The sequence below is a fragment of the Podarcis cretensis genome (assembly GCF_951804945.1).
Source record: "Podarcis cretensis genome assembly, chromosome: 1".
Classification (NCBI taxonomy): domain Eukaryota; kingdom Metazoa; phylum Chordata; class Lepidosauria; order Squamata; family Lacertidae; genus Podarcis; species Podarcis cretensis.
In genome coordinates this window covers 70,456,117-70,483,405 of record NC_137170.1, presented here as the reverse complement: position 1 = coordinate 70,483,405, position 27,289 = coordinate 70,456,117, and the positions used below count along the sequence as shown (strand labels likewise).

Genomic DNA, 27,289 nt, shown 5'->3' with positions numbered 1-27,289 from the left:
AGGGTCAAAATGTCAACTACTAATGAATTCATTATCTCTCTCAAAGCAGCAACCTCAGTAAAAAATGAGCTGTTAAATACCAGACTTGCGACACATTTACGGATCACGCCATTCTCTTCATGCAAGCTTGCCATTTTATTCTTGGTGTCTTCAAGTTCACGCCATATGTTTTTGTAGTTTTCTAAAGGCTTCTGCATGCTTAAAAAAAAGGTTATATACATTTCAGTAGAGTCTTTAGAAAGCTCTTAAGCAGCAGCAAAGTTCACAAGCTGGACAAGGCACAAAAGCAGTAAAAAAGAAGATGAACCAACAAGTTACATCAGGGTTGTCCCGCCAGTAGAGCACCCACAGAAGGTCTTAGTAAACATTGCTTCAAAAAGCCACAATAAGGTTCCCACTCAGTTCCTGTTTTCACTAGCTCAGTCTCTACTGTCCTGAATGCCCTTCAAACATGCCCACATTTCATTGGATGCCAGGATTGGACACCCAGCCCCACATCTGTTCTGAACAGAGGAGAAGTGAAAATAACTTCTCTCTGTGAGCAAGCACAGTGGCAGCTGATACAGGTGTATTTTTCTACCACTGAGGAAGGGATAATGGGAGAGGGGCATGGCTGCAGCATTTTGTGGTTGTGTTCTTTTTAATTTTTTTGCTCCTTTAGATGTGGCAGCCATTATGCCTTACTCCCAAAGCATCCATTTGGTATTATGCTACACACCCCACAGCATCTTTACAAAATTCCCAATGTGGCCACTTGCCTGGAAAGTCCCATGGAACCTACTCGGAGAAACCTCCAATTAAACATGCATAGGAACAGGTTGCAAACTAAATAGAACATTAATACTGCCTACTTATAAAGTCAGAAAAGGCACTGCTTTGAAAAATGGAGCCCAGCACCACCTAGTACATGTGAGTACTGATCAGAAGAATAGGCTATGTCAGGTTGGTCCTGTTTCTTACCCACCCACCAATCTATCTAAATACTTCTCTTAAAGCGATCCACTCAAGAAGTTGGATCTGTGAGTTGACCTTTTTGTACACTGGCAGCGCAGCCATAATAACATGCTTTCAAACAGTGCTTCCAAAAATGAGAAAAGGAAAGAGTATATATACACACACACTTAGAAAATAATACCTTGCCAGTCTGTCTCTCAGCTCTACAATATCATCTGTCAATTGCAGATAGGATTCCTCAGACAACTCCATTACTTTCTGCATTCCCAGTAATTGCGCAGTCATTTTCTGATTCATGTATTTTAAGTCTTCAACACTGCTGTTTAAGTCGAAAGCCCTTAATAAATTAAAATGTAGGCCTTCAGTATTAAGACACCTTTTCCTCAGTTTATAACCTTTGGCAGGTTTACAAGTCATTAAGTGCAAATCTAATGTGTACTTAATATTCACCCACCCTGATCCAGTGTGCCCATCCTAGATGGGATGACATGAACAGAACCTAAGGAATAATCATGCTAATACTTGCTTGTCCAAGCCTTTGCATTAACCCTGCAAAATGTTTGATTACTGATTGGATTGATTCCTGGGCAAGAGCCAGGAAAAAACTTGTCAGATGTGTATGTGCCTCACCCAGCCTCTTGGTGAGAGATAGACTACTGGGGAATGGCAATCTGGTGAGAACATGGAAACCATTAGAGGGTACATACGCAGGATGCTCGGTGGGTGGTACTATGATACTGAGCTCTCCCACTGATGTTCAACAGTAGCCTTGGGGCAGAGGAAAAACCAGCAACAGCATTATGTGCCTTTAGCAGAGACAGAAGGTGAGGAAGATTCAGGAAGCAGCTATTGCTAAGGACCTGGGGTGTGGGAGGAATGGAACAGGGAATAGGCAATATTGTCATAGAAAAGTAGGGAGTAGATGCTTGACACCTGTTGCCTTGCTCAGCCTTCCCCCAACACAGACTTGGGTAGCATGCTGGCCTGCCCTCCCATCCAGTATTACTTAATGCCAGGTCAGTCTAATAAAACAATTCTCATCCATTATCCATTATTTGATCATGGCTGAGGTGCCCAATCTGGTGTTTTACAGAGACCTGGGGAGGTAGGGCTGACTTTACCTTGCTTTTCATGCCTGGTTATTCAGTGCTGTGCCAGTCAAGGTTGGAGGGATAGGGAGGGGGCATGGCAGTGATCCATAAGAAACCCATCATTCTCACCAGAAGGCCAGACCATCTGGGACCTGGGTGTGATACTTTGTACTTGGTGCTGGGAGCCAGACACAGAACAGAGTTCTAGTTGGAATACCATCTGCCTTGCAGCTCTACAACTTCCCTGACTGAGATGGTGGAGGGGTAATGTTGGAGAATCCCAGGACATTAGTTCTGAGGGTCATCAATATCTATGTTGATGCTGTCCTATGTGAGCCACTTCAGGACTTCCTGGCAGCCATGGAGCTGTCTCAATACATCATGCACCCAACGTATACCACAGATGTCCTAGGTTTTTGCTACAGAGCACACTGAGAAAAATCAGTGGGTGAATACTGCCCCCCAGTCATGGGCATATCATTCACTATTGAGGTTTGGATTGGCTATGACTCAACCTCCCTGCAGGGGTCTAATACTCTGTCTCTGTAACATCCTCAGTAAATTGCCCAGCAATTCACTGTTTAGAGTGGTAAACCAGCTGGTCCAGACCAGAGTGCTATCGTTGACCAACCCCCCCCACCCCCCAAAAAACCACCAGTCAATAGCCTGCTGTGAGAGATTTGTGAACCACTTTATGGACAAAATCACCCAAATCTGTGTTAACTTGATGCCACAGTTAGTTGGTCCATTGGAGGTTCCTGGACCACCATCAAATTATACCTGGTAGGATTCAGTTGTTTCAGCCAAGGACGTGGACAGGATTGGGGTGGTGAGGTCAACAACATGCCCCTTTGACCCCACCCATCATAGCTGACAAAATCTAATAGGATGGCATTGAGTTATGCCCACTGCCTTGAAAGAGGCAATGGTGTTGCCCGTCTTACAATGTAAACAGCAACACCACACAATGTACACAACTGAATTCCTTCAACTTTCATATTCATAAACATTACTTGGAAATGTCCATTTCAGAATCTCCAGGTCTTCCTTCATATATGTCAGCATCTTCATCAGATAAGAAGGACATCATATCTGTTCAAGGGGGGAAAAGGTGTTGTATTAAATGTTGTTTTGCAATACGTATCGACATTGTGTTGGCGGCATTGGTTGTTTCAAGCTAGGTTTTGGGAACACTGTAACACAAACCTGCGAGAAGTAGGCATATAAAATGAATGTGTAGATGTTGGCCGTAATGCAAGTGTTAGGCATACTTGAGGCAGCTGAGCTTAAGCATATCTCATTTTCTTTAAATAAAAATCCAATACAATCATCGCATGAAAAACAGAAGGTTGACTTTGAAGTAGCTTAGGCCACTGAGTAAGACTTAGTGAAGAACTGAATCCAGATCTACATTCAACATTCTGTCCACCACACCCCCATTCTATCCACATTCACTAGACCAAAATTGTGCTGGGTAATGCCCTTCAAGCTAATGACAGTACTAGTGGCAATTGTCCTTTATTAAGCATAGGCTTACAGCTTCTCCTGGATAATTTGATTAAAAATTTCCCAGGACAGCCCACAAGGCCAGTTCCAGATACAGTGGTACCTTGGCTTAAGAACTTAATTTGTTCTGGAGGTCTGTTCGTAACCTGAAACTGTTCTTAACCTGAGTTACCACTTTAGCTAATGGGGCCTCCTGCTGCCGCCGCACCGCCACCATGTGATTTCTGTTCTCATCCTGAAGCAAAGTTCTTAACCCGAGGTACTATTTCTGGGTTAGCGGAGTCTGTAACCTGAAGCATCTGTAACCCGAAGCATCTGTAACCCAAGGTACCACAGGACCTGACACAAACACTGCATTCATAGTAGTCAGTGAAATAAGTCATGATTGATTCTGCTTTTAACAGAAATGGCATCCACATCTGTGAAGAATAATGCATGACTGGAGAAGTAAGCCATCCACCTACTCACCATTACAATGCAAATTTCTGTTAGTGGTAGTAGAGAACTTGTCAACTTCTGTGTCTGAAATGCTAGGTTAAAAAAAGAAGAAGCTGTTCTTAAACTGTCTGAAGACATTTGGTAACGGTAAGGTTGATTTTTCAAGAACTTGCAAAATTCTTTTACTGAATTTATGCAAACAACTTCGTTATATTAAGCTTAAGCTATAGAATTCACAGAGAAACCCTAGAATTAATGTGATAAAATATTGTGAAGTAATATTTTGACCAAAATCTTATTCTATTAACAATGATCTAGGGACTGCACTTAAAACTGTCTCTAAGTGCTTGAGATCTTCTCCACAAGTAGCTAGAGATAAAGGCTAAGCAGAAATTGACAGTTAGAATTTCCAGCACTATATTAGGGATGCATTTTCCAGTCACCTTAATAGTGAAGTCAAAAAATTAAGAGGAGAACATTTGGCTTCAGCCTCATCCTTATTTATATCCAGCAGAACAGAGAGGTAATATATGGAGAGACAGAATGCCCATGTTATCTATAAAATTACTCCTCTGTTTGTCTCCCTAGGCAACAATCAATCCAATTTTTCATACCTGAGTGCTTGGGAATCATACAGTACATGAGTCTGAAAGTCAACAGCAGGGAACAAAACAGAATCAAAGAATTCTACCTCAGAGTTGTACTCAGTGCTATTTTTCTAGAAAAAGAGGTTCTCTTATAATGACAATGGCACCCACCTGAGGGTTGCCAGAACTAAGCTCCAGGTGCAAAAAAGCACTGGTTGTACTATACACCATCCAACCCCTATTGTCTCCCTCTCCACGTGTGTATTTCATAAGCAAAATGTGTCCTTAATAGACCCCCCCCAAAAAAACACTATACTAAAGAAAAAGACAATAAATGAAATAAATATCATAGCAGAACCCATGTCTTATAAAACAGTTTCCCAAACACATACCTGTTGATTAACCTGAATGTAGAGACTGAGGTGATTTGTGGGAAAGAACTTGTAGGCAGGGAGGCAGTGCTCAACAGTTCTTTTATCAGTTTCCACTTTCTCAAATACAAACATCCCCCTCCGCCACCATCCCAGGCTATTTTCTCTTACAGTTAAGACTTATTCTGGAGTCAGAGCCCAGTTGGAAGAAAGCCATCTTAGGAAAACTAGCCAGAACTGTGGCATTTTTGAGGAACCAGATGTGCTCTTCAGCAATTCTCCTCTGCAATTTTTCTACCCCCATATTACAATTACAATGCAAATACATTATCCTGTACATTTGTAACTGCAGTTTAAAAGTAAATCTTAAGAGAATCTAAGTAACCCATGTGCTTCATAACATGTAGCTCCACTACTTAAGGTGTGTGCATAAAGGGGCTTGGGCAGTGGCAAACAACGTAATGAGCAACAGCTTTGCCATTCTACTTCTGGTCCCATTACCCACCCTGTAGACTATGCATGCTTCCAGCTTTGCTCCAAAGCGGTCAGAGACCAAGAATGAAGAACAGAGTACAAGAAATAGAAGCCTTGTTGCCACTGCTTCTGCGTTTTAGAAATTATATCAAATTGTATCTCAATTAAAGCCAATGGGAAAGCAGAGAAGAGTAAAATGGACTTTCACTTACCAATCTTGACAGCATATGGCTATCCATTCTTTCATAGTTTCATGAAATGTTTCTCGGTCAACAAGAACATTTTGCCTTTTCGGGTCCAGCATGTTGTAGAGCGTGAGCAGTTTACCATTCTCAAGGCTATGCCCAGTCATATCCTCCAAATACTTTATAAAAGCATATGCAGGTACACCTTCTGTTATTTAAAAAGCAGGGTGGGAGGGAAGAAGCAGTGATTTTAATTGATTTTACATTGCAAACGTTATAAGGAAAGGCTGGATAAGTTTTATTGAAAGGTTACAAATAAATGTACAAACTTTCACTCTACTCACCCAATTGCTCATAGGAATAAGATCTAGAAAAGCATCAAACGTACCTGTTTCTTTAGTGTTGCAAACTTCAAAAGCAATGTTGATTAAATCATCTTCCAAGCAATTAGCAGAGAGTGACATGTTGTTTGCTACAAATTCATCAACTAAAGAGCTGGCATTTCCTAAAATGAAAGTGGTATGGAAAGATAGGATACTTAAAAAGCACTTAAAAAACAAAACTGTAGATTACATTTTCAAGAAACTGTATGCCTAAAAACAATCTCCCTATCAGCCTTCTCTCAGAAGAAGGTATGAATTTACAATTCTATCAAAGCCAATGGTTGTGTAAGCTGTCAAATTCCTACAAAGGTACAGAAATTAAAACCCAGTGCTCATTAGTTCCCTTAGTACTTAACCTGAACCTTAGAGGGCTTAGAGCTTAACACATTACAATGGCAGTTTGTGAAAAGAGATTTTGTAATATTAACTGGCTCTGCTGAAGCATGTGTTGTAATCCTACATAACGTTTAGGACCAGATCCAAGAACCAAATCTATAAGTATTAGCACTTCCAAAACCAGAGACAAATTGAGCACACTGAAATGAACATCCTGAACAGCATATAGGCAGAAAAAAAGCTTTTACTACTGGAAACAGAAGACTGAACTATGTAAACATTGACTGGTTCCTAGGAGTGTATAAATCATTGCTCTTTTCTACAAACAGAATTGCAATTGCATTTCCATACTAATTAGGGATATCACACATTTTCTCTATGTTCATCCTGCTGTGTTCACTCCACACTGGGAAGCATGATGTAGCTGCTGTAGGTGGAGATGGTTCAGCTCCCCTGAGCAGCAATTAAAAATTATATTAATTTCAGGTGATAATTTATTAAAGAATTATTTATTTAGCACAGTGATGGCCCTACAGATTTGGATGGACTACAATTTTCAACAGTAGATGATGTTGGACTGTGATTCTTGTATTGCAGTCCAGAAACACTTGGAGGGCCATGGTCTCTCCACCCTGATTTACCACCAAGTGTTTATCTATTTGTGTTTACCCATTACTGCCCATGAATTTTTTAAAAAGTCTTTCCACATTCATTTTGAATTGGAAGTGTTTAAGTAGGAATGACACACGATTAAAAATATTTTAACTCTTCGTTTTATAGTGCCGTAACACCTTTTCATTCAATCCAGGGGTAGAAAATCAGGGGTCTTTTGCGTGTTTGGGGGACTGCAGCGCCCATCATCCCTGGCCACTGACATGCTGGTAAGGGATGAGGGAAGCTGCAGTCCCAACAAAATCTAGAGTGCATCACATTGGCTATTCCTGATTTAAGCAGTACTTTGCTAATATTTTAATATATTTCGAATTATGGCTGGAAAAGTGTTTACAGTAACTCTGACATTTTATGGCTTTATCAAACAGTGCCCACAATTAGGAAGGATGGTTATACTGTGTGTGTGATGAGGTATGAACACATCACTGCCCATGTCAAAATCATGCCTCTGAAAAAAACAACCTGAAAAGTATTGCTAAGGGTATCTGCTCCTGTAAATATGGTGCTACCCATCTGTCCTTCTCCAACAACATCCCAGACCTTCTGTGTTAAGTAAAGAGATGAAACAAGCATTGAGAGGGTTACAAATGGGTGGTGGACTTGGGTAGACACCCACTACCTGTAAAATGTAAGTGAGGCACACATAGCATAGTGATTTCATACAAAACAGCTAGCGTGGGAGAAGCCATGGAGCAAGCTAGCTAGATCTGTAGCAAATGGAGTTCTGTTCCATTCCAAACGTTTGTCTTTGCTCCCAGTAAGAGGCATTTTTCACAAATCCTGAAAGTTCATATACCTGAGTAAATATATAAAGTTTCTCTGCTGCCACTCTGACTTTATCACACACTCTCCCTGAAACAATAGGCAGTGCAATATTAGTGAAAAAATAGGAGCCAAACTGTTCCTCAAGTGGTTTGAAGGTGGGGAAACAGTTGTGGGAAACAATTAAGGAACAGAGCTATAGCCATTCTATACCTTTGTATGTGAGGGTGGAACACCACATTATCAAGAACAGGGCTGAGAACATGTGTGCTTTCTTTGTAAGTGAAATGCAGGGACACAGGAACTATTGTAGGAAATAACTGATTGACAGGAATGGAGTGCTTAACTCTTCCCCACACCTGCTTGTTTCCTTTCTCCTCCTCAATACAGTTTTTAATGTTTTTCCAATACTGCGTGTAAGCTCAGGAAAAACAGCAGCTATTCAGTTGTGAAGTAAGACTCTTACCTGATAACAGCATGCCTTGTGAATAAATACTTGATGTGTAATTCATGTTTAGTGAACTACAGATTCAAAGAGATGTTTTCTAATTTGTGTCTGTCGTATAACACGAACTTCACTGAAACATAATAATAATAATACTTAGCACCTCCATTAGTCTTTAGAGTATTCAAAGTATTTAACATAACAAGTATTTAATAAACATGTAGCCATGCATGGAGTCCCGCCCTAAGCTGAGAGTTAGCAGACACAAAAAGTAGAGCTTGAGAGAAAGATAGTTGAGTTTTTTTGCAAGCTGGAGAAAGAATGAGTTGGTGGGATCTGGCAGTTTGGATCCACTGCCATGAGAGAAACAGTACCCACTTGGAGCTTAATGCTTTGAACCCTTTTACTGTAGGCTCAGGTTGCAAACAAGCCATATATCATAAAGACACCACAATCTCCGCTGTGTCTCATTTCCAAAGGAAACATGAACCCTGGGTTAGTTCTGTTCCAACATTTTGGAGATAATACTGCTTTTAAGTATATGAAACACTTTTATTCTTGAACAAGGATCAGTCAGTATGCACACACAACATACATTGCTGAAGGCCCTCTTGCACGTTGTTCATTTGGTCTGTCCTACATCTGCTTTGGAAACAGGAGGGGTGGTAAGTTGACCATAGCTCATTTTTTAATTGAAAATAATGTTCAGGCAGTGAATTTGGGTGCAACGTCAACAGATTTAGCAGTATGTGATTTAGCAGTAGGTGTTTAGGTTGTGTGAAATAAAATGAGCAGGCTGGCAGTTTGCATCCGTGTTTGTACCTGTACTAATGTCAAGCTGCATCTTCTACCCCGCTCAAGAGAACAAAGTGCAATTATAGGTACCGGTAGGTCTACTCCTAAATATGAGTTTGACCAAACTGCGGGAGGCAGTGGAAGACAGGAGGGCCTGGCGTGCTCTGGTCCATGGGGTCAGGAAGAGTCGGACACGACTAAACAACACCACCACTCCTAAGTAAACCCCATTGAATTCAACTGAACGTCTACTTTTCTGGGAGTAACCCCAATTGAATTCAGTAGGGCTTACTTGTGGGGAGACACGCGTTTGGTTGCACTATGAACTGCTGCTGCTTCTTTTAAATAACATTATAAGCACTTTAGTCTCTGGGCATGCCTCAAGCCATGCTGCCGGCCGTTTTCTTTACCAAATTGTGCAGAACGCGCTGGTAAGGAATTCTAGGCTGCAAAATGCGGGGCAAACTTTTACTCTTCCCCGGCTTTACAATCCCCTTGTGCGAAACCAACCAGCGCCTCAGGGAACGGGCTATGCTATAAAATCCGTGACCTAATTCACTCGATTCAACTTAAGTGTGCGTGTTTCGCTTCTGTTTTTTACTTTACACGGAGGCATTCCGACATTATTGCTCCGTCCGAGGGAAGTGGTCCGAAATTCCGCCTCTCCGTTCTGCATAACGAGCGGATTCGGCCTTTTTTTTAAGGCGTTTATGTTACTGAGGAGGAGGAGGGCCCGTTCCCAGGTAGGCCGCTCTTTTCGGCGCCCGCTCTGGTGGTCCGCTGCCCCCTGCAGGAGAAGGCCGGGGAGAGCGAAGGCGGCGCAGCAACAGAGGCGGGAGCCACAGACAACGACGACAGTGGCGCCGCCTTCGCCTCTCCTTCTCCACGCCCTTCCCTACGAGCACTTCCGAGGTCGAGGCCTGGAAGCGGCTGCGCGGACCCGGACGGCGACGGGACCTGCTCCCGAGAGAGCGGAACGCGGAGGCACCTCGTCGAGAACGAGCCGGAGGCGTCGTGTGAAGTTGCTCGGCTGAGGCGGCCCCTGAGGACGCGGTGCCCGCTGCTGCCGCCATGTCTCGCGGCTCGATCGAGATCCCCCTCCGGGACACGGACGAGGTGAGGGGCGGCGCGGGGGTCTCCGGGGGGCGCTCGTGGTGGTGGTGGGGCTCCTCTTTATTGAGGAGTTCAGCCGCTGGCTTCGCTTTTCTCTTTCCCGCCTGCTCCGTGGAGGGAGAGGTGTAATGCGGGGCTTAAGGGCGACCCCGCGCCCGCCTTCCCTCGTCACCCAGGGCGTTTTGCAGAGTTGTGGAAAGTGATGTTACAACCCACTAAGCTGCTGATTCTAGGCCCATAAGATTAACTTTCCTCGTGTGTGTGTGTGTGTGTGTGTGTGTGAGAGAGAGAGAGAGAGAGAGAGAGATATACACACACAGGACAGTACTGATAAACGGGTCGGTTTTTTTCCATCCTTGCGCATTCCTGGCAACCGCAGGTGTGTGTACGTGGGACCTGGGAATTGCAGAGTCTGTATCAGATGAATCGCCTAATAGCCACTTCTTGGCTTTGTATTTTAAAAGCGTTTGCCTCCTTTAGAATTGCCACTTCAAATGCAAGCATGCATTCAAAGAGGATTTTAATGTTGTGCTTCTTTGCCTTATTGGTTGGGCCTGATAGGTGCTGCTAGACCAGTGTTTCCCAAACCTAGGTCTCCAGCTGTTTTTGAAGTATAATTCCCGTCATCCCTGATCATTGGTCCTGCTGGCTAGGGATGATGGGAGGTGTCCAGAAACAGCTGAAGACCCAAGTTTGGGAAACACTATGCTAGACTGATACAACAACTAGCTTAGAATTACTTCACATAAGACCTTTTCTACACAGGTATAGTGGTTGTGCAGGAAAGTACATAAATCTTGCATGTGATCCATTTCAGGCATGCAGGGGTTCTTATTTTTCTGTGTGTCCCTGTGTAGGAAAGCCATATTATGTAAGGTGCCCCTCAGCTCAATAGTTTACTCTTTGAGCATGTTGAGCGGTCGGAACAGTTAAAGCATCTTTGGGAGCTAACTAGTGTGTATTACCATAAAATGTGCTTGAAAACTTTCCTCAAGGTGCATGAGCAGAATAGTACATGCTTTAATAGCTCATAAAGTTGTTAATATTTACAATATCACTTTCTTTTAGGTCATTGAGCTTGACTTCGATCAGTTACCGGAGGGGGATGAAGTTATAAGCATTCTGAAACAGGAACATACTCAACTGCACATATGGATTGCTCTAGCGGTAATTTTTTTGCCAATTCATTGTAGCTGATTTATTTACTTACTATGCTTGTATCCCATCCTTATCTCTCACCTGATACTTCATTAGCAGAGGCGATTAATCGCCCAAGCCATAGATGTTATGTAAAAGTAATTACCTCTGAGTTCAAAAGGACTTGCTCTCCAGTAAGCGTGTTTATGATTAAAGCTTTCGTCTTAAAATGAGCACTTGTGTGTACACCTCTGAATGTTATGCATTTTAAGTTTTTAAATAACTGCTCTTGTTTTTCGTCCCACGTTCAAATTTGTATTTTTGTTCCCTGATCAAAATACACATTTATGGGTCTCTTACATATGTGAAATTAGGACTCATTCATTTTGTTAGCTGATCCATGCCCATAAAGAAATCCATTAAATGAAATAGTGGCATGTTACAGGAACATGTAACATCAGTGCCTGAAACAGATTGCTTGATCAGAGTTTACCTGTGTGCTGCTAGTCATAATTAGGTCCAAAATGAGTGTGTCATATGTTACTCGAAATGAAGGATGGTAGGTATTCAAAAGCGAGGTTGCTACTTTAGAAATTAAATTTAGGCCTTACCTTACTGCATGCTGCTTTCCCACAAAAATGTGCAAAAGCGGCTCACAAAACAACAGCAATATGTATCAATACGTCAATCTATATCAGTACAATAACACATTTAAATTTTCTTATAAAATGCTCAGTAGTAATTAAGGCATATATTGATGTTATTTGTTCAAAAATATAACCAGAATTTCATAGGATAAAACTTCTGTGCAGAAAAGTTATTTATTAATATAACCAGGAGCTAGTTCCTCAGAAGTGCAGGAAATGGCAATCAAATTTGCAGGAGATGATACCTTGCATGCCCCACTCTCTCTTATATTCTGGTATAGTTCTTAAAAGGCCCCAACAGTGATGGGTGGTGGTGCCTGCTGTATCTGGAGGGCCTGTTATGGCTGCAGGTATATACTCAGCCACTTTGGAAGCTGTGTGTTTTCAATTTCTCTGGAGCAGGACTCTTCCTATAGCAGTGGATCCCTTGCATGCCTGACTATCTCATATATTATGATGCAGTTCTTAAAGGTTCCCATTACACTTGCCAGTCCACTACTGACAAAAACACATTTTGCTTGGTCCACAGCACAGAATCACTAAGAGCCTCTGCCTTTCTTTTGTACCTTGAGAAGTTATGAGGACTCCTCCCTAAGGCTTACTTCAGAAGTATGGGAGAATGGCAGGGATTGTCCCTGATGCTCTGCTACTTCAAGAGCAATGATATGTCTTTTTGCTTTATTAATATATGCACAGTTGGAATGAGCTCCCACCCTACCTCTGCAGGAACTCTCCCCACCCCATACACAAGTATACTAGGTTTCAATCTCAGTGTAATGTCAGGTGACCCTGTTCCTTCCCTCTGAGATGTGCAACAGGGAGAACAGTTTGGGCTGCCTACAAAGACATGTGCAAGGTTTGTCAGCACATGAAATGATCAGTGAATTTTCCAGTTCCCTTAAAGATTTTACAGATCATATCTACACTTTTTGTAACTGTCTTTATCAGTGAAGGTGACGGCAGCATTCCCCATTCATCACTTGCAGTAAACTGTAGAATAAGCAGTTTTTGAATTTGCTTTGTTGGTTTATATAGTACAATAGTTGAATGAACAGATACAAATATGATAACATTTTATCTAATATTAACCATAAATTGATGATTTCCCGCCCTGGTAGAGTTATACAAAAAACCGTACATATGCCTCTGTATTTCTTTTTTCTAGCTGGAATATTACAAGCAAGGCAAAACAGAAGATTTTGTGAAATTGTTGGAGGCTGCTCGTATAGATGGAAACCTGGATTATAGAGACCATGAAAAAGATCAGATGACTTGTTTAGATACCTTAGCAGCCTACTATGTACAACAGGCTCGGAAAGAAAAGAATAAAGACAACAAGAAAGAACTCATTACACAAGCTACACTGTTGTACACTATGGCTGATAAAATCATCATGTATGATCAGGTAAGAACAAATAAACTTGGAGTAAAAACATCCTTTTTTGTATGCTTGCTTTGCAACATTATAATACCAGTAAACTAGTTGGGACGTTGAAGTAACACCCACATCTTGCATATAGGTGGTGTGATAGATAGATAGATAGATAGATAGATAGATAGATAGATAGATAGATGATAGATAGATAGAATGCTGTTTTCTTAAAGATTGCCTCAGCTCAAGAAATAGTAAGTGCAATGGAATGATTTGCTCACAGCTACTCTAAACAGTCTGCCTTGGGAGATTCAAAGCTGGATAACACATGCAGAACCTTATTCCTAGATGTGGTTTGCTTTCATTTGTGCAACACACATAACACCACACTGTATGCTCTAGCTCATCTGCAAGCAGAAAACTTTGAGCTTATGGGTTGCTGCTGCTGCTGGAACACAGCGGATAATTGCTGAAGGGAATGGAGCCACTGTGGTCATTTTACCAGCTGTTTAAATATAACAATAAAATTGGCTTAATCAAGTATAATACGTTCTTGGCCAAATTTTGCTAGTGCAAATTTTGCTAGTATTCCTGACCTTTGGAAGTACCAGGAGTATTCATTTTTTTTAAAAAAAAAGAAATAAGGCACATAAAACTACTTGGAAGTGTACAGTTTAAAATGAAAAATGTCCAAAGGCTTATAATTTAAAGACATTAAAAAAGATGGAAGATGAAAGAGGAGGAGGATCTATTAGGGGAAAATCTGGGGAAAGGGAAGGGTTATAGTTCAGTGGTACAGCATCCTCTTTGCATGTGAAAGGTTCCAGACTCCGTCTCTGGCACATCCAAATGTGCTTGGAATAGGATCCTGTTTAAAATCCTGGAGAGCCACTGCCAGTCACTGTTTAGTCTACATTGCTGACTGTGCTGAATTAGGTGAAACAATGGTCTAACTTGTTATAAGGCATTTTTTATGTTTCTGTTATAGTAATAGGTGAATGGAACATCCTAAACAGCAGGGGAAAGAGAAGCATGTCAGAAATAAGACAGTAGTAGCAGTATACTGATAGTTTTCATGAGGAACTTGTAGAGAAATAAGGAGAGAAACTCAACCATGGGGATGCTTGAAATAACCACGAAACTCTCATAATTGTGGGTTATTGCATCAGCAGTAAGCCCTAAAATGGGGCAGTTGAGGTGGAAGACTGGAAGCTTTGAATCCATTGGGCAGAATAGAACTGAGGAGTCACTGCCGTGTCTTGAAGCCCTACCATTTGTACCAGTCAGGGCAGAATGTGGGGCAGTGAATTTGGTCTTCTTTGAATCTGTAGTTTACTAAACATGAATTGCCCATCAAGTATTTATTCACAAGGCATGCTGCTATCAGGCAATGTGCATCAGGGGGGTCTGTATGTATCTTAAGCATCTAGGATGCCCTGCACTAAAATGCTTAATTTGGGGACTTAACTAGTGCTGGAAGAATTCACAATGAGCAATCCTTTGATTCAACTCTTAAAACATTTCTTGAAAGACAATTCACATCTGTATCTTGCTTTCCAGAACCACTTATTGGGAAGAGCTTGTTTCTGTCTTCTGGAGGGTGATAAAATGGATCAAGCTGATGCACAGTTTCATTTTGTGCTCAACCAGTCTCCAAATAATATTCCAGCCCTTCTTGGTGAGATGTGAAATATCTTTTTAGATGCTTTCCCTTCACACAACTTCTGTCCGGTTTTTAACTAGTAAAACTTTAGGCTCAATATACCTTTAGAAATCACCGCTTTTCCTTTTACCCTTGATCAGTTTCAAAGGCCATAAAGATAGCTGCCTCCTCTTCGTATAAAACTGCCTTACACTGCAGGGTTGTCAGTCCATTTGAGCACCTTTGAGAAGAGTTATGAGACTACCTAATTTGGCCGGCAACAGGACTCAGAGTTAAGTTCAGTGCTTGAATTACAAGGCAGGAAGAGAGAGCCAGCTTCACCTTTTTTAATGGCTTCTTTAGGTACACATGGGGGTATGATTTGGCTAAAAGGGGGAGAAAACACATGCTTGTGGATTTTGTTGAGTTCCCCTCTACCCTTCCCCAATAACATGAATATTAAATCCCCAGTAACATGAGTATTAAACTGACTAAGGTAAAAGAAAATTTGGTGACATTTTACTTGCTAATGTGAAGAGTGCTTAAACCTTGGGAGGGGTTGGCTGTCGTTGGATATTTGTGTGTGTTCATTAAAGTGTTCTTTGAATGAATATGTTGCTATCCTATATGTGCCATAGCAGTTATCATGTTCATGAGATTTGTATAGATGTTATGAAAACAGCCATGCACACCTGAAATCTGCGATACTCCATCTTGGAGTGTATTTCTAGATAGTATGGGGGTAGGAATGAATATACAAAACAAAGTCAAATTTGGCATAAACTATATTTGAAGGCAGAGATTTGTCTCTGTCGCTTTTGGAAACAAACTACTAATCATTCATACCAGTTTTGTCTTACTGAATTTTGCACTATTATATTACGCTTCAGTTTTACTTGAGGCTTACATCCACTGAAATCAAATGAGTATATTTACAATTAAATGTGCTTTGGATCACACCCACTACACTGGGGATACTTGCCACTTGAGTGGTTTCTTTTATAATTGTGACCTATTATGCATATGTACAGGGACGCAGGTGGCGCTGTGGGTTAAAGCCTCAGCGCCTAGGACTTGCCGATCGAAAGGTCGGCGGTTCGAATCCCTGCGGCGGGGTGCGCTCCCGCTGCTCGGTCCCAGCGCCTGCCAACCTAGCAGTTCGAAAGCACCTCCGGGTGCAAGTAGATAAATAGGGACCGCTTACCAGCGGGAAGGTAAACGGCGTTTCCATGTGCGGCTCTGGCTCTGGCTCTGGCTTTGGCCAGAGCAGCGATGTCACGCTGGCCACGTGACCCGGAAGTGTCTCCGGACAGCGCTGGCCCCTGGCCTCTTGAGTGAGATGGGCGCACAACCCCAGAGTCTGTCAAGACTGGCCCGTACGGGCAGGGGTACCTTTACCTTTACCTTATGCATATGTACTCGTAGCTGGTAAAACAATGAACTGGTATTGATTTGTTGTGGTTGTTATTCAACTTTGGTAGATATTTCTCAGCTTTTATTGCTCCTGTCTAATAGGTAAGGCATGCATCTCATTCAACAAGAAAGACTATAGAGGGGCCCTTGCCTACTACAAAAAGGCACTGCGCACTAACCCAGGTTGTCCAGGTAAGGAACAGAAAAGCTTCGTTTTAATTAAAGACATTGTTTGGTTCATTGGGACCAAAAATAGTGTCCCTAAATTCAGGTAGTTTGAATACTAACATGATTTTTAAGCTTTGACATTTGTCTTTTGTCTTACAATTAAGGAGGACAGTCGTTGTCATATCTGACCTTGGGTCTTGCCAATGCAACTTAAAAAGCAATAGAGTATTTTAATTAACTTTGGATTAATCCAGTTGAAGTCAAAATAAGATGAATGTGGTGCCTTTTTGTTGGACCTCTGCTGCTGAGAGAGTATAAACTTTGGAGATAAATGCATTAGTCAAGTACAGCAGAAAGCAAGTGCAAGCATAAGAAGCTACATTATTGCATTGATCTATCTGAGTCAATGAGGTCTGTTACTGACAGTAATTCTCCAGTCAGTGGTCTTTCCAAGATTTGCTACCCAATATATTTTCAATGGAGTGCCAAGATCAATATCCTGGGGTTTTAAAACATGAGAATGACCATGTTGGATCAGACCAAAATTCAGTCTAGCTTACCTAGATGCATTTCAAGGTAATAGCATCTCTCCCCCACCCCACGCCACTCACCAGCAACTGGTATTCATTGGAATACTGCCACTGAGCTTTGAGGTCCAATAGAGAATGAATGAATAGACTTTATTTGCGTAGCCGACAGGCCATAGCATCAAAGGACAAACACCGACAAAAATACATTACGAATATAGTTACCATTAAATCTTATGACCTATTAAAACCCTAGGTAGAAGCTGGATTATCATTCATCCATGACCCTCTGTCCCATGGGCGGCGGCCTTTTCTCTGGTAGATTGTTCCAGGTCGGTTAAGTGAATAGACCAGCCAAATTGAAAGATTATAAATATAAATATAACCTCGGAGGGATGGTCAGGACAGGGAGAAAGAGAATAATAACCAGATGCAGATAAATTAATAATCTCAGTACTTAAAACTTGGCAGAGGTAATAAAATAATAATAATAAAACGTAATTATTATAATAATAATAAGATCCTAGGCGAGGAATCTGGGTGACGACACTGATGTCATTCAGATAGCAGCTCTCAGTCTCATTGCTCTCTCGATAAATTTGGCAACCTTCTCTGTTGTTGAGCTGTTCTGGTCGGCTAGGAGTGAGAATAATTTGGCTTCACAAGAGCGCCCCGGGATGGCAGATAGGAGCGGCGTGATGGTCTTGTCCCTGAGATCTTTATATAGGGAGCAAGACAAGAGAATGTGTGACACAGTCTCTACGTAGCCAGCTCCACAGGGGCAGAGCCGGTTCTCGAATGAAATTTTTTGATATCTACCTTCAAGAACAGCTGAGGGTAACATATTTAGTCTGGCCAGTGTAAAGGCCCGTCTGAGTTTTGGAATGGTTAAGGTAGACAAATAAGGTGCTTGAAAATCAAAGTGGGAGGGGGACAGATAAGCGTACCAAGCACTAAATTTCTTAATATAGGCCAGATTATTCTGCTGCTCAATATCCTTCATGCGCTGGTCAATAAAGGTTTTTGCCTTGGGGAGACCCATTTTCAGGAGATGCTGTGCTTGGAGGCCACATGTAAGTAGTTTTTGATGCACTACTTTGGACCACTGACTTCTATGAGCATCTCATGCTACTAGAGGTAGTAGTCTGGATGGGTTTAAATTTAAGCGAAGCCAATAGTTGAATGTTCTTAACCAGGTCCAGGTTTCGACGGAGAGGAGGCCAGTCTCCAGCCGTAGGGCCACATTTGGTGCGCATGGTGGAACGGCTAGAATCTGTCTTAAAAATTTAGACTGGACCGTTTCAAGTGTGCGGCAATGATTTCCTGTCCAGATTTGGGCCCCATAGAGTAATTGCGCCAAGGGTTTTGCTTGAAAGACCTCCAGAGCTGCTGGGATATGTCTGCCCCCCTTCGTAAAGTAAAAGCGAGACAGTATTTGGAGCTTTGAGATGCTTTTTCCCTAGCATATTTATGATGGGCCTCCCAGGCCCCTGTTGACTGGAAGACTACTCTGAGGTATTTGAAAATTTTGACCTGTTCTCTTGGCTGATTGTCCATCTCCCATCTGTGATGTCTGTGTCTCCTAGCGAAGACCATGACTTTGGTTTTTTGGTGATTAACCACCAGTTGATCTCTCCTGCAGTAGGCTGAGAATTCTCTTAGTAGCCTTTTGAGGCCTACTTTAGTTCGTGATAAGAGAACTGCGTCGTCCGCATAGAGGAGCACTGAAATTGATTTTTCGGCCAATTTGGGGGCATGAAACTCGGGGGATGTTAGGTATTTGACCATGTCATTTATATATAAATTGAATAAGGCTGGGGCTAAAATACAGCCCTGCTTGACTCCTTTGGTGGCTGGTACAGGGCCAATTAGTTGCCCATTTACTGAGGGTCTTACATATACAGTGGTGCCCCGCAAGACGAATGCCTTGCAAGACGAAAAACCCGCTAGACGAAAGGGTTTTCCATTTTTCGAGGCGCTTTGCAAGACGAATTTCCCTATGGGCTTGCTTCGCAAGACGAAAACGTCTTGCGAGTCTTGCGAGTTTTTTCCCTCCCCCCCTTTTTCTAAGCCGCTAATAGCCGCTAATCTGCTAAGCCGCTAATAGGGATGCTTCACAAGACGAAAAAACCGCTAGACGAAGAGACTCGCGGAACGGATTATTTTTGTCTTGCGAGGCACCACTGTAACTTGGAGTCTTTATATAGGCTTTTTATCAAGAATAGTAATCTTTTGTCAATGTTGGTGGCATTGAGTTTAGCCCAAAGTTTGACTCATGAGATCAAGTCAAAGGCCGCCTTCAGGTTAATAAATGCTGCGTATAGAGTCCCACGTGTTTTATCGACGTATTTATCAATGAGGTGTGCTAATACGAAGCAATGGTCTATTGTTGTTCTGCCCTGTCTAAAGCCGGTTTGCTCCTCTGCCAGAACTGCCTCAGTTTCCATCCAGTCAATTAGTTTGATGTGGAGGTGTTTGGCATACAGTTTGCTGGGGATAGTAAGGAAGCTAATGGGTCTATAGCTCGCTGGATCTGCCATAGGACCCTTTTTATAGATGGAATAATTACTACCTCTGCCCAGCAACCAGGTATTATGCCTGTTGAATCGATGTATGTAAATATTGACGCCATTATAGGAGCCCACCAACTGATATTGTTTTTCATGAGCTCTGCTGGAATGTGGTCTATGCCCGGGGCTTTGTTGTTTTTCAGTTGGGCAATTAGTTTCCCCACCTCCTCTATGGAGACAGGAGGCCAATATGGTAAATTCTCAGAGTAGGCACTTGGATCATTGTGCTGAGCTTTGTCGTCATAGAAGAGGGTTTGAAAATATTTCATCCACTCCTGGGGTTCAACAGTACATGTGGGACCAATCCGCTCCTGGCCCAGGAGGCCCATAATGGTACGCCAGAAGGAGGCTGAGTCTTTCTCATTCGAGGCCTTCACTAAATTACACCAGGCCAATCTCTCAGCTTTTTGTTTTTTTACCTTTAATAGCTATTTGTAGTTTCGTCTTAAATAGATGTAAGCCATAAATAGCGAGGGTGCTCCGGTGTTTCTGTAATTCCGATAGGTTGATCTCAGACGTTTCCTTGCTTGTCTACACTCCAAATCAAACCATCTCTCTTGATCCTTTGCCCGCTTTGTAACAGAATTAAGTATCTCAGTTGTTAAGAAGGTCTTTAGTCTTTCTAATAACTTGTTGAACGAGTCCATGGCCTTTCCCCCGGTATTAGCTGATACAATGGCTGAGTAGATGGTCTTCACGTCTTCCGAATGGAGGAGATAAGTTAGCTCTGTATTGAGCATGGGGGTCCATTTAATTCTTCTGGGGGCCAGTGATCCCAGATTAACGATGGGGGTGTAGTAAAGGTTAGCCGTGGGTTTGTTAAATGATGGGCCATTGAGCGCTAAAATTAGTGGGAGGTGGTCGCTTTCAGTGTTATGTCCCACTTGAAACTTCGACACAGAGTTATAGGCGAATCTTGATATCAGAATATAGTCTATCACACTTCCTCCCATCTTTGAAAAATGGGTATACTCCCCTGGGCGATCCTCTTCCTTACTACCGTTTAATATCATCAGCTCTCTTCTTTTTGCGACCTAGGCTAGACATAGCCCCGAGAAGTTGCATTTATTATCTTTAGAAAGTCGTGAAACGCCTGCTTCGGTTGGACTTTCAGGGTCCTGAATCTGATTAAATTGGCTGTAAAGATTGTTATCATCAATTCCCATACGGGCGTTGAAATCCCCCCCCCCCCCGATTATAATCGGTGTAGAAGGGTGGGAAGATTCTATGGAGTCTAGGAATGCCTCTAACTCTGCCCAGTTAGCTTTCACTATAGATTTTTTTTGGCAGTGGGGCAGATAGACATTGACCACTACCAGTGCATCTCTCTTAAATTTGAGTAGGACTGCCGTGGCTAGTGAATTGCAGTTTGGGAGGGCTTTTAAGGAATGTTCAAGCTCTGTGGAGATAAGGCTAACTAAACCTCCACTAGGCCTACCTCCCCTCACAGATGGAGTAGCAAGTAGGGAGTGACAAGAATACCCATTGAACAGAATGGGGTCGCTGTGCCACGTCTCCTGCAGGAGGATGATATCGAATCGCTTAAGAAACATTGCAAGTTGTTGATTGTTTTTCACTGGCCCCCAGAAGAATTAAATGGACCCCCATGCTCAATACAGAGCTAACTTATCTCCTCCATTCGGAAGACATGAAGACCATCTACTCAGCCATTGTATCAGCTAATACCGGGGAAAAGGCCATGGACTCGTAATGTATTCTGAAAGAAGGTAAGAGGCCATAGCTCAGTACCCTCGTCACCCTCAAGAAGTTATAAATGACTAATAAATCAGAACGGTTTACTGCAGCAAAGTAATAGGGCTTGTGCCAGGGGATAAAATGAAGCAGAACCTGCCTTCAGTTTCAGCCGCTCCTTGTTTTCTTTCCTCCGGTCCAATAGAGACATTATCACTAGTAGCCAGTGACAGACCTATTCTTTTATGACCTTTCATATGCAGAACATATGCTCAGCCACTGAGCTATGGCCTCTTACCTTCTTTCAGAATACATTATTTCTGCCACATGGGAGAGTTCCTGGATCTATAGTTTTCCAAAAACAAATTTGACAAGGGGTGGAGGTGGACTGGGGAAGCTAGGATTTTTTCTTTGGCTCAAATATTATTTCAAGCTGTAAAATAACTTTATTAGTTTCCCAAATGCAGTTAGAATGTGAGGGAGAGCAAGGACAAGCAGACGCACACTATCTCTGCCTTCTCTCTTGAGTCACTGTGCCTTTCTCTGCCGGCCTCCATTCTTTGGAAGGCAAGCATCTGCAGCATGAAGCCTTCTGTATTTATGTGGTCTCCCCATGCAATTTAGAACTCTAATCATGCAGCCAACACGAATACAGCAGGCTCCCCTCTGCAGACACTTGCTCTCCAACACAGGAGGGCACTGAAGAGTGGCACACAAGTTGGAGCTAGCACACTTGTCTCCGCCTTTCTTCTCCTTGCATGATGGGTATCATGCCTGAAGAGAGCTCAGGATAAGTACAACCCTTTACAGTGGTGCCTCGCAAGACAAAATTAATCCGTTCCATGAGGCTCTTCGTATAGCGGGTTTTTCGTCTTGCGAAGCAAGCCCATTGACAGCTTAGCGGATTAGCGTATAGCGGCTTTTATCGGATCAGCTGATAAGCGGCTTATCAGCGGATCAGCTGATAAGCGGTTTAGCGGCTTAGGAAAAGGGGGGGAAAGGGGAAAAAACCCACAGGAACTCGCAAGACATAGGGAAATTTGTTTTGCGAAGCGCCTCCAAAACGGAAAACCCTTTCGTCTAGCGGGTTTTCCGTCTTGCGAGGCATTCGTCTTGCGGGGCACCACTGTACTTATTAGTTTGAAAGTCTGTGGGCAGGGACTGTTGCAAATTATTGCTATGATAAAGTGCCAAGTAGAGATTTAAGGGCTCTAGAAACAGTAAATTATGAACCTACCTTTCTTAAAAGGCAATTGAGGTGTGAATGGCTATGTTCTAATATATATATATTTTTTCTCTCCCCACCCCAAAACTAGCTGAGGTTCGGCTAGGCATGGGCCATTGCTTTGTAAAACTGAACAAGCTGGAGAAAGCTCGCCTTGCATTCAGCCGGGCACTGGAACTCAATTCCAAATGTGTTGGGGCTTTAGTTGGATTGGCTGTTCTGGAACTCAATAATAAAGAGGTGGGTTTGATCTAAAATGCTAATATCAGAATATGTTTCATTGAATGTTGAGTTAACAAAGACTTCTGTGCAGACATGAAAATTAACGGCAGTTGAAATAAAAACCTCACTGTTCCCCATTTTAATGAATGCATATTTCGTTTTCTCTAATTTTGAGAAATAAAATAAGCTGTAAAGACAGAAATTAAAATAGAGCTGGTTTAAATATGAATCATTGACCAGTGACAGGATTTTTTTCACACTAGGATCTTGGATCAAACACATGACCTTCTGAATGTATTGGGCAAAAGTTTGCAGCAGATACGTAGTCTACTGCATTGTTTGCCCGTTATGTGACTCATCCATTTTAAAGAATGGTTTTGAAAATGGTATAGTAAAGGAACAGCTGAAAAGCTAATTAAGTTTTAAGCATAAATAAAAATTTCTGTTAATGTTTCAGGCGGATTCCATAAAAAATGGTGTCCAGCTGCTCTCTAGAGCATATACAATTGATCCTAGTAACCCTATGGTGCTGAACCACTTGGCTAATCACTTCTTCTTCAAAAAGGTAAGAAAACTTGTGGATGTTTTGAGCTGCTGGTTGATAGTCTTTAGGCTGTTTCATAACTGATCAGGCTTTCTATTTCAATATTCTTTATAACACTCATGGTAACACAGTAAATTTGAATCTCAGAATAATGTTTTTAACTAAAGAAGAAGAAGAACCAGGCTTCAGTGTTACTGTTGTTTTAAAATAATAATGCGTTGGCCAGGATTGTCTAAAGCCATTTCTTATTTTGTGATTATTGTTGTTAAATATAATATATATTTAATATATTATATACACACACCCTTTCATTCTAGTTGAGATTGGTTCACCCTAGTTGCAGTGCTTGTTGAAGTTTCTAAGCACACATTCCTCAGGCTTCTCTATATCACATTCACATGGAGAAAGTAGTGTATAAGCCAGAAGTAGATAGGTATTTTGGTTATATATAATTGCTTCAGTTTCCAGGGTTGCGTCCTCCAAATGCTTGAGGATTTTAGTATATAAGAACCATGTGTGATATTTAAAACATTGGAAGATCAGGTTTCTAGGTACTAAATGTTCCAGGCCATGATTTTAAATACCATAAGAAAATGATTATGCCAATTGTATTTTTTTTCCTACAGGACTATGGCAAAGTCCAGCACTTAGCTCTTCATGCTTTCCATAATACAGAAGTTGAAGCAATGCAGGCTGAGAGTTGCTACCAGTTAGCCAGGTCTTTCCATGTTCAGGTACTTGGAAAGCCTCTTTCTACATTGCATTCTTATTTTGTAAATAGATTTCCATGTGCACCATATAAACTACTTCTTTTTCCTCCCCTGCATTAGGAAGATTATGATCAGGCTTTCCAGTACTACTACCAAGCTACACAGTTTGCTTCCTCTTCTTTTGTGCTACCATTTTTTGGACTTGGTCAAATGTATATTTATAGAGGAGACAAGGAAAATGCATCACAGTGTTTTGAAAAAGTTTTGAAGGCCTACCCTAACAATTATGAGACTATGAAAATTCTTGGATCTCTCTATGCTGCTTCAGAAGATCAAGACAAACGAGATACTGCGAAGGTACATTTGGCAGCAAACTTCTTAGACTTGAGCTGTAATTCATACTCTCTTACCTAGGAGTAAGCCTTATTGAACTCAATGGGACAGAACTGAGTACACAACTGTGGAGTATATTATACTGTTATGCCTGTTTTCTCCATAACGCTAACCCTATAGCTTAGTGCAAATATGCATGTTCTAGTAAGCAAAGAACAAACCGTCAGAAAAACCACAAACCTGGGTTTGGACATAATGCTAAGCCAAACTATGGCTTAGCCCTGGATAGCCCAGAAGCAACAGGACGGGGGTGGGTGGGCTGGAGCACTGGAGCTGAGGTCCTTGCACTGGGAGCCCATATGTTTGGCTTAGCATTGCATCTGAAGCAGGTCTTAGTGTTGTGCTATCTGGATATTTTTTTCCCTTCAATAGTGGGATTTTGGAAAACAAAATCTATGGTTGGTCTCTGATTAGACAGACATATGTGGTACAGCTGAGTAATAGAGAATTTCCCCTCTTTTCAATACAACAAAAAAACCAGAAGCTTGGATAAATGAACTTACTGATGTGTGAACTGTTTTCATTCAATATGTATATTCATAAGTGAAAGCTAGCACTTCTTTCCAGTTCAAATACCCACCATCTACTTTGAGTTCTGTGGTTCATCTCTTCTAACGTTTTAGGCATTAGTAACACAATGTTCCTTGTGATGCAGGCTGATTTCACTGAATTGACAGAGATTTATTTTTAATGGCTCTAGTTGAGTGTATACATCAGTAAAGTATTGCTTTTATCAAGGAAAAACAAGAACATGGAGGACCTTTATTCCACAGATTAGGAAATTTCAAACTGTGCAGATACAGTCCCAATATACAGTAAGATGCTGTATATTGAAAATTGTTAATCTGGCAAACTTTCATTCTCATGTTTAATAGCTGGGTCAGTTTAACAGGATTTTTTTATTATGGTAATTAATGTCTGTACATCTGGAGTTTATTAACTTTATTGAAATGCCTCTGACCTAGTCAAGAATCCTATCTTTGGTGTTAAAAAATGTAAAATAAATGGTAGCTTTATTATGTTGTGTCTTCTGGCTATTTAAGAGTGTACACATACATAAATAACCTTTGTAATTTATAGGGTCATTTGAAGAAGGTGACAGAACAGTATCCAGATGATGTAGAAGCCTGGATTGAGCTAGCCCAAATCCTGGAGCAGACAGATATACAGGTATGGAGAAGACACATAAAGTGCACTTTGGTTTTTAAGCCGAGCAGTGATGCATAGAACTAAACGTATGCACTTTTCTCCATCTCTAAATTTGACAGGGTGCTCTTTCTGCTTATGGTACGGCAACACGAATCCTTCAGGAGAAAGTTCAAGCTGATGTCCCTCCAGAGATCTTGAATAATGTGGGTGCTCTCCACTTTAGACTTGGAAACTTAGGAGAAGCAAAGGTGTGGAACTCATTATTATTATTATTTACTACTGTGCAGCATGTTTATAACTTGTCCTATATTTGTACTCAGGGACGCAGGTGGCGCTGTGGGTTAAAGCCTCAGCGCCTAGGACTTGCCGATCGAAAGGTCGGCGGTTCGAATCCCTGCGGCGGGGTGCGCTCCCGCTGCTCGGTCCCAGCGCCTGCCAACCTAGCAGTTCGAAAGCACCTCCGGGTGCAAGTAGATAAATAGGGACCGCTTACCAGCGGGAAGGTAAACGGCGTTTCCGTGTGCGGCTCTGGCTCGCCAGAGCAGCGATGTCACGCTGGCCACGTGACCCGGAAGTGTCTCCGGACAGTGCTGGCCCCTGGCCTCTTAAGTGAGATGGGCGCACAACCCCAGAGTCTGTCAAGACTGGCCCGTACGGGCAGGGGTACCTTTACCTTTACCTTTTATATTTGTACTCGGAATATATACTACTTGGTTCCCTTTCCCCTGTTTATCCTTAGAAATATTTCTTGGCATCTCTTGACCGTGCTAAAGCAGAAGCTGAACATGACGAGCATTACTACAATGCTATCTCAGTGACTACATCCTACAACCTTGCCAGATTATATGAAGCAATGTGTGAATTCCATGAAGCAGAGAAATTGTACAAAAACATCCTAAGGGAACATCCTAACTATGTTGACTGTAAGAAATCTTGTAAAAATTTTCAGTTGTATTTGAACTATGCCATGCATTCATGTTTGTCCTCATAAATGTAACTGTTCATTCACTGATGCTTTCTTTTGTGTAAACCATTGTGGCTAAACTGCAAGCAGAATGTACCTTCCTGGTCAAAGGTATTTTTTCCCACTAACTTGTTCCTACAATTCTGACGTCCTTAAATACTGGCATTATTTTATTGATTTAGAAGTCTAAACCGCTTAATTTTCCCTCACTTTCGATTTGTGTGTAAATAGCAAATATGAGAAGCTCATCATGATACTGACATTGTGTGTATATATAAAAGATTTAGATGGAGTACATTGTGCAAGTTACCTTGAAACAGAACAGCCTTCTTTGTTATGTTTCAGTTCAGTACCGTGGGAGACATTGCAACTATAAGTGGCGGGTTCTGCATTGTTCCCATATAATTTAAGGATCATGTGAAGGTGATTAGTGTTGCCCCCATCAAGCCCCTTTTTCTACGGCCAATTCAGAATGACAAAGCTGTTTTTTATTATACATCTGGCAATCAGTGGCTGTTCGTTGCACAGTTAACACCGACCCAATCTACTGCTGCCTTAAGCCGGTGTGGCATCAGTACATCTAAATGCTTGCTGCAGCTGACATGCCTCATCTTTAATGACTTCCAGAACTGGGCTTTTGATTATTAAATTTTATTTTTTGGTATTCAGGCTATCTGCGCTTAGGAGCAATGGCTAGAGATAAAGGAAACTTTTATGAAGCTTCTGACTGGTTTAAAGAAGCACTTCAAATCAATCAGGTTAGTAAGAATTTGTAAACTATCAACTAGCTTACAGGCTGCAA

At 41.9% G+C, this 27,289-nt stretch overlaps 2 protein-coding genes across 3 annotated transcripts in view; one reads left to right on the top strand and one right to left on the bottom strand.

Moving 5' to 3' along the window:
* IRAG1 (inositol 1,4,5-triphosphate receptor associated 1) overlaps nucleotides 1–9,380 on the bottom strand; it is a 98,384-nt gene extending 89,004 nt beyond the window's left edge. For both annotated transcript variants that reach the window (XM_079965690.1, XM_079965691.1), the window contains exons 1-8: nucleotides 9,292–9,380; nucleotides 8,226–8,337; nucleotides 5,995–6,111; nucleotides 5,634–5,814; nucleotides 4,020–4,081; nucleotides 3,059–3,137; nucleotides 1,136–1,291; nucleotides 81–198 (exon numbers count right to left, since the gene is read on the bottom strand). In XM_079965690.1, coding sequence (XP_079821816.1) covers nucleotides 81–198; nucleotides 1,136–1,291; nucleotides 3,059–3,137; nucleotides 4,020–4,081; nucleotides 5,634–5,814; nucleotides 5,995–6,111; nucleotides 8,226–8,271 — 759 coding nt within the window. In that variant the 5' untranslated portion in view covers nucleotides 8,272–8,337; nucleotides 9,292–9,380. The remainder of the gene's footprint in view (nucleotides 1–80; nucleotides 199–1,135; nucleotides 1,292–3,058; nucleotides 3,138–4,019; nucleotides 4,082–5,633; nucleotides 5,815–5,994; nucleotides 6,112–8,225; nucleotides 8,338–9,291) is intronic.
* A 593-nt stretch (nucleotides 9,381–9,973) lies between these two features.
* CTR9 (CTR9 homolog, Paf1/RNA polymerase II complex component) overlaps nucleotides 9,974–27,289 on the top strand; it is a 30,496-nt gene continuing 13,180 nt past the window's right edge. Inside the window, exons 1-13 of the mRNA XM_079965873.1 lie at nucleotides 9,974–10,115; nucleotides 11,181–11,279; nucleotides 13,062–13,301; nucleotides 14,829–14,946; nucleotides 16,426–16,515; nucleotides 22,597–22,745; nucleotides 23,185–23,292; nucleotides 23,898–24,005; nucleotides 24,102–24,338; nucleotides 25,455–25,544; nucleotides 25,643–25,771; nucleotides 26,263–26,446; nucleotides 27,157–27,245. Coding sequence (XP_079821999.1) covers nucleotides 10,071–10,115; nucleotides 11,181–11,279; nucleotides 13,062–13,301; nucleotides 14,829–14,946; nucleotides 16,426–16,515; nucleotides 22,597–22,745; nucleotides 23,185–23,292; nucleotides 23,898–24,005; nucleotides 24,102–24,338; nucleotides 25,455–25,544; nucleotides 25,643–25,771; nucleotides 26,263–26,446; nucleotides 27,157–27,245 — 1,686 coding nt within the window. The 5' untranslated portion in view covers nucleotides 9,974–10,070. The remainder of the gene's footprint in view (nucleotides 10,116–11,180; nucleotides 11,280–13,061; nucleotides 13,302–14,828; nucleotides 14,947–16,425; nucleotides 16,516–22,596; nucleotides 22,746–23,184; nucleotides 23,293–23,897; nucleotides 24,006–24,101; nucleotides 24,339–25,454; nucleotides 25,545–25,642; nucleotides 25,772–26,262; nucleotides 26,447–27,156; nucleotides 27,246–27,289) is intronic.